Here is a 12448-nt window from a genome sequence, read left to right as displayed (position 1 = left end):
GACATCTAGGAGGTCATTTGGCTGTCCAGTCTAATTAGCATATTACACTTTTATTATTATAGATTACAAGTGTGATCAGACTTGGAATCATGAGTACATAAGAAGCAGTTGTGGCTATATAAAAAAATGTGACTCCATAAATGCTCTACTTGGGGCTCAGATTGGAGGAAGAGAGAACAAGAGCTCTTGGGTTGCATTATATGCCAAAATTCTAAATTGGATTTTATAAACATTGAAAAATCAAATTGCTATAACAGTAGTAGCAGTTGGCCACTAGTATAAGAGCATCTTTTTTGTATTATATGGTAAAAAAAAAATGTATTGATATAGCTTTTATTTATATTATAAATCACTTCCATTTTGTTTAAATCCAATGGGCAAGTCCCTGTCCTTGTCTAATTTGAATCCCAGTAACATTTGACATAGATGACCACTGTCTTCTTCAGAAACCCTTTCTTCTCTTGGCTTTCTATGTTTGTTTGTTTTGTTTTCTTCCTACTTCTCAGGCTCTTCCTCTTATACTCAACCTCTAAAGTCAATGATTTTGTCTTGTGCTATCTTCTTTTCCTGGACACCCTTATTTATTAATTATTGTATTTCCCATATGAACAACTGTAAACCTACTTTTGCCCACTCTGGTATATTAACTATTCCCACATATATGTATTTCCAGCCCTGGACTCTACCCTGGGTTTGAACTTGCATGGCCAACAGTGTATTTAACACCTCCAGTTGATTTTTTTTTTTTAATTTATTGATTAAGAGAGAGGGAAATAGAGAGATTTATTGTTCCACTTATTTATGCATTCATTGTTGCTTCTTGGCTTTCCCTAATGGGAAATCAAACCCACAACCTTAGCATATCAAGATGATGTTCTGACTGAGCTACCTGGCCAGGGCCTCTTGAATTTCTAATGAGTCTTTGAACACCTGCTCCTCCCTCATCTTCCTCATCTCAATTAATGGTATCATCTCCTCCAGATGCTCAGGGCAGAGCCTTGAGAGTCACTCTTGACTCTTCCTTTCCCCTCATCTTATCTATCTAATCCCTCAGCCAAACCTGTCAGCTCTATCTCCAAAACACATCTGGATTCCCACTGCCTCCTATGATGACCATTTGCACAACCTTGGTAGAAACTACCTTTATCTCTCATCTCTCCCAAATGATATTCCCCTCTTATTCCTCTACAGCCCAATCTCCATACTGTGGCCAAAGAGAAAACTTTTATTCCCCTCCTTTTTTAAAAAAAAAAATTTGTTCAAAACTGATTTGAGAGAGAGAGAAGAAGGGAGAGGGAGAGAGAGAAAGAAATATTGATGGGCTGCCTTCTGCTGGGGATTGAGCCTGCAACCTGGTCTTCTGCCGTGACGGGAATCAAACTGGTGACCTCTCAGTGTATGAGACGAAGCTCAACCAACTGAGCCACATAGCCAGAGCCCCTTCTCTTCTTTTAAATGTAAATAAGATTATGTCTTAGCATCCAAATGAATTCCCTTTACAATTAGAAAATCAAACTCCTTACAATGGGACTCACCTATAGCATCTGCTATTCCCAATCATGCCTGACCATTAGAATCACTTGTGGGTGAATTTTTAAAATAACATAAAATAAAACCAAGTCCAAACCCCATATCAGACCAATAAAATCAGAATTCCTGAGGCTGGCTTCCTGGGATTGACTTGAAACCCCTCAGGTGATTCTCATGCGCAGAGATGTTTGAGAACCACAGGTCTCCATGCACTGGCCCCAGTCTACTTCTCACACCTCACCTCTTACCTTGCTCTCCACACCAGCCTCCTTGCAATCCCCCCTTTTCTGTACTTGCTATTACTGCTGCCAATATCTTTACAGGGTTGGCTTCTATTCATCTTGAGGGCTCAATTCAAATGTCATATTTTCAAGGACGCCCTCTTTTATTACCCTGAATTAGAACACTGTCCTTCCTTCATGGTCATTCTCTATCCCATTGGTTCTCAAACTTGAGTGTGTATCAGAAAAAGGACTAATTAAAACAGATTTGTGGGCCCACCTCCCAAGTCCCTAATTCAGTAGACCTTGGGAGGGGCTGAAAATTTGCGTTTCGTATATATACATACATATATATATATATATATATATATATATATATATATATATATATATAGAAGAGAGAGATAGAAAATCATGATGAGAGAGAATCATTGATCAGCCACCTCCCACATGCCCCCCAACTGGGAACTGAGCCCACAATCTGGCATGTGCCCCTGACCAGAATTGAACCCGTGACCCTTCAGTGCAAAACCAGGCAGGGCTGAAAATTTGCTCCCATGTGATATTGATGCTACTGGTCTGTGAGGTCCACACTTTGAGAATCACTGCTCTATTCTATTTACCCAGTGTTATCTTGTTCATTATATTTATCACAACTTACAATTTTTTGTTTATTTACATATTTATTATCTGCCTACTCCTATCCCCAATAAAATATAAGTTCTATGAGTACAGGAGGCTTTCTTATCAAACCCAGTGTCCCAGCTCTGAAACAGTTCTTGGCACGTGGTGAAAGCCTGAGAAACACTACCTTAAAGTATTTCGTGGGGGACATTAAAAAGGCAGTAGGTATTTAATACCCTGAAGATTTTCCTTAGAAGTTACCTGGGGCGGATTTCTGGGTGGTCTAGAAACCGATTCTTCACGGTAAGGGGGCCTTCCCATGTGGTTGTCTGAAAGCAAAGATCTTTCAATGTTTTATACTTAGTTCTTTCACCTACCTCGAGGTATACAAATACTAGTATATCAAAAACATCATTCTGTGAACAACTATAATTATATATATATATATATATATATATAAAATCATGCAAATGTCTTCATAGTTGCAAAACTTTTTATAAGGGACCACTGTCATCACAGTCTTTCTTTAAAGTAGCAACTACATAAAGATGCCCCCACTCAGCACTGAGAAAGAAAAAAATTAGTCCAGACTAAGAAAATTAAAATCTGCCCAGATACATTCCAAAACATTTCACATCAGGCTAAAAAAATAGATAAATCCAATTGCAAGTTTATAAGGAAATATTTCTCCCCAGAACACAGTGCAGGAGTAAAATGTCCTAATTTTGGACATCCATTGAGTGACATTATTTCTTGCCTGCCAAGAAACCTTCTTCTCTAAAAATCAGGGTTTTAGAAACTGTTGTTTCAAAGCATCTCAGTAAGAATGAAACATCTGACTCTTGCCTGAGGATGTAAGTTAGACATCCACAAGCAGCCCTAATTTCCAACTCCAGTGCGGAGCTTCAGAGAAGGGTTTCTGAGGCAATGGTCACATTTATCTTTGTTGTTTCCAAGATAAGAGAACACTGGCTCCCTTAGGCAGTCCATACCAGATAGTGATCACTTCACATTTAGTCCTGATGTGCTGTGAGCCTTTCAAACACGCTGCTTTCATTTACATTTCACACAAAGTCCACTCTCCCCTGAAACCTACTATCTTTTTCTTTGTTTTCAACCCCATAGATCCTCTTGTGTGTTGCAAGGAGTTATAAACCTGACTTTGTTAGACTGCTAGGTTAGCTAGCCCTCCTGAATAAGCATTAGCTTACATAGCATTAAAATTCAAATTCTGGCTTATTTTACTGTTCCAGTATTTCTAATTCCAACCCTCCTACAGACAAAGTAAATTATGAACCTATGTGGCATTTAGATGTTAACATCATCCTCTCATGTCATACCTAGATGTCTATGGTGAACATTCCAACCAGGTTTATGTTCAACATTCTTAGATTTCTTCCTTGGTTTTGGTGCAACAAATCCATTTTTCAGTTCCTAGGAATGAAAAAGAAAAAAAAAAGAAAAAGAAAAAAAAAAGCATATTATTCTCTTCATTAGGCCCACTTTTTTTTTTTATAATTATATTTTATTGATTTTGTACAGAGAGGAAGGGAGAGAGATAGAGAGTTAGAAACATCGATGAAAGAGAGTCATCAATCAGCTGCCTCCTGCACACCCCCTACTGGGGATCTGCCCGCAACCAAGGTACATGCCCTTGATCGGAATCGAACCCGGGACCCTTCAGTCCCCAAGCCGATGCTCTATCCATTGAGCCCACTTTAAAATGTGAACATTAAGTTACATGGTAGAGGCAGTGTCATAGCGCATACTTCTTACTTGAAAGGATTTACAAAGTGACTTCTGCCTCACCTTACTCTGGAAATACACAGCTTTGTATCTGAGCTGCTTGGCTGGCAGCGTGAGCCCCACCAGATCAAGTGGTCAAAATGAGAGGCAGGTAGCAGCACACGGAGGCAGGCCACAGCCACCATGGGAGTCTGAGTAATAACAGAGGAACTACCAAATCCAGGGAGCAAAGACAGGTACTGAACATAAGTCCTATCTTGGTCTGACCCCCAAGATAGGACTTATATACAGTACCTGCCCACATACAGTCCTTACCACTCCTCTCTGGGCTTCCTTCTCCATGGACTCAGTCTCTTTTGCTTGATCAAGCCTGTGCACCTGCTGACACCTGTAGGCTCAGTCTCTGCTAGCTGGCCCTGCCCTGTGTAGATCCCTTCCTTGATCATACTTGAGCCGCCATGTTCTACCCACACCCACTGCTTTGGTTCCACAGCCTCCCTGCTGGCTTCTGGACCACTGTTGGGCTAACGGGACTCCCCAGAAAACTTTATGTCACCCCAAACACGACCTCTGTGACAGACTCTTTAGTTGATTGCTTTTCCATGGGTTGGCCCATCTTCTGATCCTTGGATCTGTCTCACTGAGGCCCACAACGCAGGGTCTGCCGTTTCAAAGGTCATTTTTAGCTAAGTCTCATTCACTCCCCAAAGTGGTGTTTTGCAGCTGCTTGAGAATGAAGATTTCAACGTAACAGAAGCCCATTGAGGGCTTCTCCACTAGTCTGGTTCATCTATTTAACAAATATATCCTCACCACCCTCTCCTACCTGGCCCTGTGCAAGGAATTGAGCACGGCAGACGTACTCTGTGCCACGTTGGAGCTTACAGTGCCAGGGGATGATAGACAAGGAGCAAAGTAATCACATATTCACAGCATTTTATAAAAGGAGAAGGCCTGGGTGCCAGGGGAGCAGTGATAGAATACAGAAAACACAGTTCAGTTTGGCTGGAGTATATACAGGGGAGTCACAAAGCAAGAAAAGAATGACTTAGGACAGAAAGTGACCCTTTGGGATGCCAACCTAAAGGTTTGTTACTTCAATAGGGAGTCACTGAGGACACTAGAACATGGGCAGTTATGACAGGCAGGAAAATCTACAGGCGGACCAAAGGGGGGAAATCAGCAAAGATATGTTGCAATGGTTGATAATGTCCAGGGCTGAAGGTAGAAGGACTGTGGTGATGAAATGAACGGGAAGATCTGACCACTGAGAAAGGAGGAACCAAGAATGTGGTGACTACCTGAATGTATTATAGTTTCACTACTTGCCTGCTTTGAAGAATCTTCAAGAATGTTTTCAACACTGTCTTCGGAAAAGGCTGCATTTGGCGGCTCATAGTCCACCTGAAACATCTTTGTTACAATGCCGCTCTGTCTGCAGTCTCTGAAAATCATTTTAAAAAGAAAAAGTCTGGGCATCGCACAAATAGTCCAAAAAAGCCGGACAGCAATTAAGATAACTCTATTAAAGTCCCTTAGTCTAGCTACTAGATTTAGTATATTTTAAATTGGAAATAAAAATATAACTTCTAGCCGGGACCGGTTTGGCTCAATGGATAGAGCGTCGGCTTGGGGACCAAAGGGTCCCGGGTTCGTTTCCGGTCGAGGGCATGTACCTGGGTTGCGGGCATATCCCCGGTAGGGGGTGTGCAGGAGGCAGCTGATCGATGACTCTCTCTCATCGATGTTTCTGACTCTCTGTCTCTCTCCCTTCCTCTCTGTACAAAATCAATAAAATATATTTTAAAAAATATATATATAACTTCTATAGTCTTTCTTTACATTATTCTCATTAAGATGATCTATTACTTTGTAACAAACTGCTCCAAAACATGTTTTAAAACAAATCTGCAATCTCTCATGTGATTGCAGTCAGATATTGGCTGGGCTGGAGGTCAACTGAAAGGTCAATTTGGCTGGAAGTGTTTATGTTCCAAGAGACCAGAGCAGAAGCCTTACCACCATTTCTGAAAGATTCTACTGGTCAAAAGTAAGTCATAGGACCAACCCACATTCCAGTGGAGGGGCTATACTGGGAGGCATGATTCATTTTTGGAGACTTTCTATCATACTGACCATAAAGATTTTATACTTTAAGTCTCAAACTATTTTAAAACAAAGAATGAGGTCATCTGTATATCATTCCATGTGACTCAAGGGAATTTTCCTGTAGGTAGCATAATATATGTTGCTGTGGTAGACTTAAACTGTTAATCCTCAAATGCTACTATGTTTTCAATTTATTCATAATATTTTACAATTAATCTTGTTCCTCTTTGATGCAAAAGAAGTTCCACAAGAAAGTCATGTAGAGGTGCTCATAACTAAAAACTGGTGGTGATTTATTCTGAGCACCAGAAACTCACCTAACACTATTTTTATTTAAATATATGTTTTTATTGATTTCAGAGAGGAAGGCAGAGAGAGAGAACATCATGATGAGAGAGAATCATCGATTGGCTGTCTCCTGCACGCCCCCTACTGGGGATAAAGCCCACAACCCGGGCTTTTGCCCTTGACTGGTATCAAACCCGGGACTCTTCAGTCTGCAGGCCAATGCTCTATCCACTGAGCCAAACCAGCCAGGGCTAGCTTGTTAATTTTTAATGATAATTATGAAGACTTGTTTTGATAGAAGTGGGTTAACAAGTAGAAAAAAGCTAAAAATGCCAATACTTAATAAAGAAGAAGAATATGTGTTAGGGGGTTGTTTGGTTTAATTTTTATTTAATTCTTTTTAAAAATTATCAAATTTCAAAACAATCTTTGGTGTAGAATTTATAACTCTCCTCAGAAAGCCATGAAGTAGATCAGCCACCAGAGGGAGCCCTGATAATCTTATTTCTTTTTCTAAAAAAATAATTTTATTGATTTTTTACAGAGGAAGGAAAAGGGATAGTGAGTTAGAAACATCGATGAGAGAGAAACATTGATCAGCTGTTTCCTGCACACCCCCTACTAGAGATGTACCCGCAACCAAGGTACATGCCCTTGACTGGAATCAAACCTGGGACCCTTCAGTCCACAGTCTGATACTCTATCCACTGAGCCAAACTGGTCAGGGCTTGATAATCTTTTTTAAAGCAGAACCTGGGCCAGCCAGTTATTGATTTGGGGACTAATAGTGTTCCAAAGATGTGGCCAAACCTGTCTTGCTGCACAAAATAATTCCCCTATCACAGACTTGCAAAGCAATTGAGTTTTTCTCTACATCACAAGGTTTCCATATTAAGATGTGTTTCCATATTGGTAAAGTGGTAAAAGTCATTGAATAGGGAAGAAAGGAATAAAATAGCAAATATCACAAATGGAAGTGACAGTAGCAATTAAATCAATTGAATCAATACAACAAAAAACAGAATGGTCATGGTGATTGTAGGCTATGTCCTGGGGAATAAAAGAAATATCCACTAGAAACAGTATTTTCTCTAGAACTTGATGAATCTCTTCAGAGGTCCCAAGCCCTGAAAAGGTTCCTGAAATTCCAATATAGCATTAAAAATAAAAACAGAATATTATTAATATACGTAGTAGTATTTCTTAAGTTGTACTCTTATGATTTCTGCACTTTACAATATACCTCAGCAGAAGACAAAAACCAAAAGTTACAGATATAAGCTGAAATTAAAATAAATTTTCTTTTATACCCTCTAATCCAGCACTAATTCCCACTGAAAGAAAGAAAATTAGAGCATCATTATATTATAAAGTCATTTTAATCACCATGATCTTAACTTACTTAGAGACTGCAATAGCTTTAACTTGTATTTTTCCATCAGGCAGAGTAATAGGCCTTGTATACTTAAATGTAGTATTTTCACCATAACCTATTCTCTTTAGAAATTCAGGCTTGCTGCCATCCAAGGTATAATATATGCTGACATCTGGGGTATCTGAAAAACCCGAAATAGGATAACTGCGATTAGCATTAAAGTACCAAGTCCCTGAATAATGCTGATGGGTCCGTTATTTAATGAGATTTTTAAATATATTGTAGAAATGAATAACAATAACAATAATTGAGTTCCTTCTCTATTCTAAGCACTGGGCCTTACATGAATAAGCTCATTTCATCTGAAAAATCCCATTAATTAGGCCCTATTTTATACCCACTTTACAGTTGAGAAAACTTGAGAAATCTGTCAAATAATAGCAGAGTTGTGATTTGACTCCTGATAGGCTGGATCCATAGCCCACGCTTTTGAACCACTATGCTATTCTGCTTTTCCAATAGGGAATTAATTCAAATAGAGTAGGGGTCTATTTTAAAACTAGAACAGCCATTTAGAAAGCAGGATCTATTTTTTCTTTTTTCAGTATTGCTTAATAAATGTTTTTATACTTGTACGTGGTAAATGATTCATTCCTACAATCTTGGAATATTTGTAAAGGTAATAAATATAAATCTAAATTCAAAATGTCAAAAAATGATAGACAAAGTTCTCCTTCCCAATAATAAAATAATAATAATAATAATAATAAATAAAGTTCTCCTTCCCGCTCCCTTGTATAACAATACAAGCATAAATGTATGTGTTCTTATTTCACTTACTTTTCATACAAAGGTGTATATCATACCCTGTTCCACACATTTTTTTTTCATTTAACAATATATCTTGTATATTGTTCTATACTGGTACATAAAGTGTGACCTCATTCTTTACTTGGTTGTGTTATATTCTCTCTTTATAGAGATGAACCTACAGATGGACATCTGAATATTTTCTTTTTCTTTCTTTTGCCATTACAAACACTATAAGAATAACCCTGAAAAAACTTCTTTTTGTAAGTATATTTGTAAAATATGTAGAACTAGCACTATTGAGTCAAAAGGTATGTGCACTTGTAATTTTGGTTAATATTGCCAAACTTCCCTCCATGGAAGCTGAAACAACTTGCACTGCTTCCAGCAATTCATGAACATGCCTGTTTACCCACACACCCATAAAGTGTGCTATCAATTATTTTATTTTTACCCATCTGTTAGGTAAAAATAAAAAGTATCTTGCTGTTTTAACTCATATTTCTTACATTTTTGAGTAAGATTGATTCATTCCTTCAACAAATACTTACCAAGTACCTATTATGTAGCAGACACTGTTCTAGGCACTGGGGATACCCCAGTGACCAAAGTCCCTGCTTCCATTTTAGGAAGAACACACAGACATATATATATAAATATAATTTATTCAATGGTAATTAAATGCAATGGAGTAATAAAGCAGAGGATAAGGTCTGCTCAGCAAACAGGTGAAGGATAGGCAGAAGCATATTCTCACATATTTAAGAGACACTTATATTTCCTTTCCTATATAGAATGTCCTCTCACACGCTTTGTTCATTTTTTTTTTTTAAATATATTTTATTGATTTTTCACAGAGAGGAAGAGAGAGGGATAGAGAGTTAGAAACATCGATGAGAGAGAATCATCGATCAGCTGCCTCTTGCACACCCCCTACTGGGGATGCGCCCGCAACCAAGGTACATGCCCTTGACCGGAATCGAACCCGGGACCTTTCAGTCCCCAGGCCGACACTCTATCCACTGAGCCAAACCGGTCCTGGCTGCTTTGTTCATTTTTTATGGGTTATTATTATTCTTTTTGTTACTGAATTATAAAACCTCTTATTTATGAGACATTTTTAATATTAGAGAATTTGGATACTCTATTATTCATATCATCATTTGTTAATAAACATTCAATTTCTATGGGTCATGGGCACATATATTAAAATTTGTATTTTGCTTTGAAAGTTAAAAAAATATATATTAGCTTTTAAGACAACGGGAGATAGCATAATGTAATATATTAATATTTTTAGTTGAAACTTTTGGTCTAGGAAGCACAGGGGTCATAACATAAAAACAGAAATAATTTTTACACATATCACTTAATAAAGTACATTGGAATCTCAGTCTACTTTTCTTTTTAAATATTTTTTATTGATTTTTTTTACAGAGAGGAAGGGAGAGGGATAGAGAGTCAGAAACATTGATGAGAGAGAAACATCAATCAGCTGCCTCCTGAACACCCCCTACTGGGGATGTGCCTGCAACCAAGGTACATGCCCTTGACTGAAATTGAACCCGGGACCCTTCAGCCCGCAGGCCCACACTCTATCCACTGAACCAAACAGGTCAGGGCCTCAGTCTGTTTTAAACAAGTATTTGTTCATATGCTTTATCTATAAAACTTTCCCTCTTCCTTATAGTATACATATATATGTAAATACATATACCCACTTCTGGCATTAGTAGGAAATGTTTTTTGTTATAATAGCTAAGACTTGTTTTTTGTACTAATTACAAAATATTGCTTTGTGCCGAAATCGGTTTGGCTCAGTGGATAGAGCGTCGGCCTGCAGACTGAAAGGTCCTGGGTTCGATTCCGGTCAAGGGCATGTACCTTGGTTGTGGGCACATCCCCAGTAGGGGGTGTGCAAGAGGCAGCTGATCAATGATTCTCTCTCATCGATGTTTCTAACTATCCCTCTCTCTTCCTCTCTGTAAAAAAATCAATAAAATATATTTTTTTAAAAACACACACACAAAATATTGCTTTGTAATAATAAGTGGCTTTATTTTTGTAATAACAGCTAAGATTTATTTTGGCATTATTACATGCCAGACCCTGCATCCCTCACATTAATTCATTTAATCCTCACAATGGCTCTAAATAATAGATATTATTATCACTATCTCATAATGAGGAAGCTGAGACTCAGAAAGGCTAATTAACATACCAAAAATTACTAGATGTTGTCAAAGCCAGGATTCAATCTCCAACGTGAGTGGAGAGCCTGTGCTAGTATATCAAAATTATTATCCCAGCAAAATAATGGCCATCCTGGAAACATTTGGGGAAGCACTGGGCCATCTTACCTTGGCCTACGTGAGTCAAGTACCTATACAAATGGAAGTACCTATACACACAAAAGGGCAATCAAAGCTAATGGTCTCAATCTAATTATTAGTATACACCGTTCTATAAACATAAAGTATAAGTGTTGCAAATTTTGCAAGTTTTATAAACTTCTCAAGATCCTGGTTATAGAAAACATGCAAAAAAGAAAATCAATAACCAGATGAACATAAAGAGTATGACCATGTTATTTTAAAGCATTCCAAATATGTTTTACTTTTACCTGACTTCATTTCCACAAGTGTATTGTTATCAATTTCATGGTTGGCTTTTCCAGGCTGAGGCACTCGCAATGGTATGATCTGAGGAACACACACTGAACCAGCAGTCATTTTCCCTGCTTACATTTTTTAAAAAGTAAATGAAAATAAATTCCAACAGCCACATATATTTGAACACACATGCTGAAGAGAAGTACCTCATTTAAATACAGTAAAGCTAATAAAAACTAAAGAGAATACTATTATTATATCACCTAAAAATATTATTCAATTTTTATTTGAAATAATGATTGATTCAGCTGTATTTTTACTATTGAGGTCTTCTGTAGAGTTTTGATTATCTAGATGATTACCTTACTCCTGGGAAAAAAGCATGAATGAATGAGATGGGGGAAAGGAATTGTTTTTTAAAATATATTTTTAATTGATTTCAGAGAGGAAAGGAGAGGGAGAGAAATAGAAACCTCAATGATGAGAATCATTGATTGGCACACTCCTGCAACCCGGGCATGTGTCCTAACCAGGAATCGAACCATGACTTCCTGGTTCATAAGTCGATGAGTAACCACTGAGCCACACCAGCTGGGCCAAGGGAATTATTTTAAATTATTAGAGGCCTGGTGCATGGATTCGTGCACTGGTTGGGTCACTCAGCCTGGCTTGCAGGGATGGGGCTGAAATTGGCAGTCTGACATCCCCCAAGGGGTCCCAGAGTGTGAGAGGGCACTTTGCAAAGTTGCTATCACTCAACAGCCCCTGCATTGAGCGTCTGCCCCCAGGTGGTTAGTGCGCATCATAGCTACTGGCTGTTCAGCCGATTGCCTAGGCTTTTATATATATATATCAATAGATGGACAAATTAAATTAATGCACCAGAACACAGACCATCACTAATAATCTGGTCTGAGCTTCCTCTGGATCATTATCAGCCTTTCCTGCCTTTTATTCCTGTGCTACCTTTCTTGGCTTCAGGGCAAATCATCATGCCAGAGAAACAGAGGTAACTTTGTATACAGCACAAAATGTTAATTTAGAGCCAGCTCTTTTGGGAAAGCTCCAGGTTCCAGGCCCTGCAGTTGTCACCAAGTAATTCTTGCATTTGAAAGCTGCAAAGAAACTTTAGA

At 38.3% G+C, this 12448-nt stretch overlaps 1 protein-coding gene and 1 long non-coding RNA gene across 7 annotated transcripts in view; both read right to left on the bottom strand.

The window, feature by feature from the left end:
* The window catches only part of LOC311624437, a 152572-nt gene that overhangs the window by 46871 nt on the left and 93253 nt on the right, over positions 1-12448 (bottom strand). The gene's annotated exons all lie outside the window — the stretch shown is intronic.
* The window catches only part of DZANK1 (double zinc ribbon and ankyrin repeat domains 1), a 60828-nt gene that overhangs the window by 46871 nt on the left and 1509 nt on the right, over positions 1-12448 (bottom strand). For 5 of the 6 annotated variants that reach the window (XR_014795316.1, XR_014795317.1, XM_084887634.1 and 2 more), the window contains exons 2-6: positions 11327-11443; positions 7921-8074; positions 5451-5565; positions 3716-3809; positions 2637-2704 (exon numbers count right to left, since the gene is read on the bottom strand). Coding sequence is in view for 4 of the 6 variants with exons in the window: in XM_084887634.1 (XP_084743760.1) it covers positions 2637-2704; positions 3716-3809; positions 5451-5565; positions 7921-8074; positions 11327-11435 (540 nt within the window). In the remaining 2 variants the exon portion in view is untranslated. The remainder of the gene's footprint in view (positions 1-2636; positions 2705-3715; positions 3810-5450; positions 5566-7920; positions 8075-11326; positions 11444-12448) is intronic. The other variant, XM_084887633.1, reaches the window with a different exon arrangement.

The sequence above is a fragment of the Pipistrellus hanaki genome (assembly GCF_964339955.1).
Source record: "Pipistrellus hanaki genome assembly, chromosome: 6".
Lineage (NCBI taxonomy): Eukaryota > Metazoa > Chordata > Mammalia > Chiroptera > Vespertilionidae > Pipistrellus > Pipistrellus hanaki.
The sequence above is the reverse complement of the archived record's forward strand: the minus strand, read 5'-3'. Positions and strand labels throughout refer to the sequence as shown.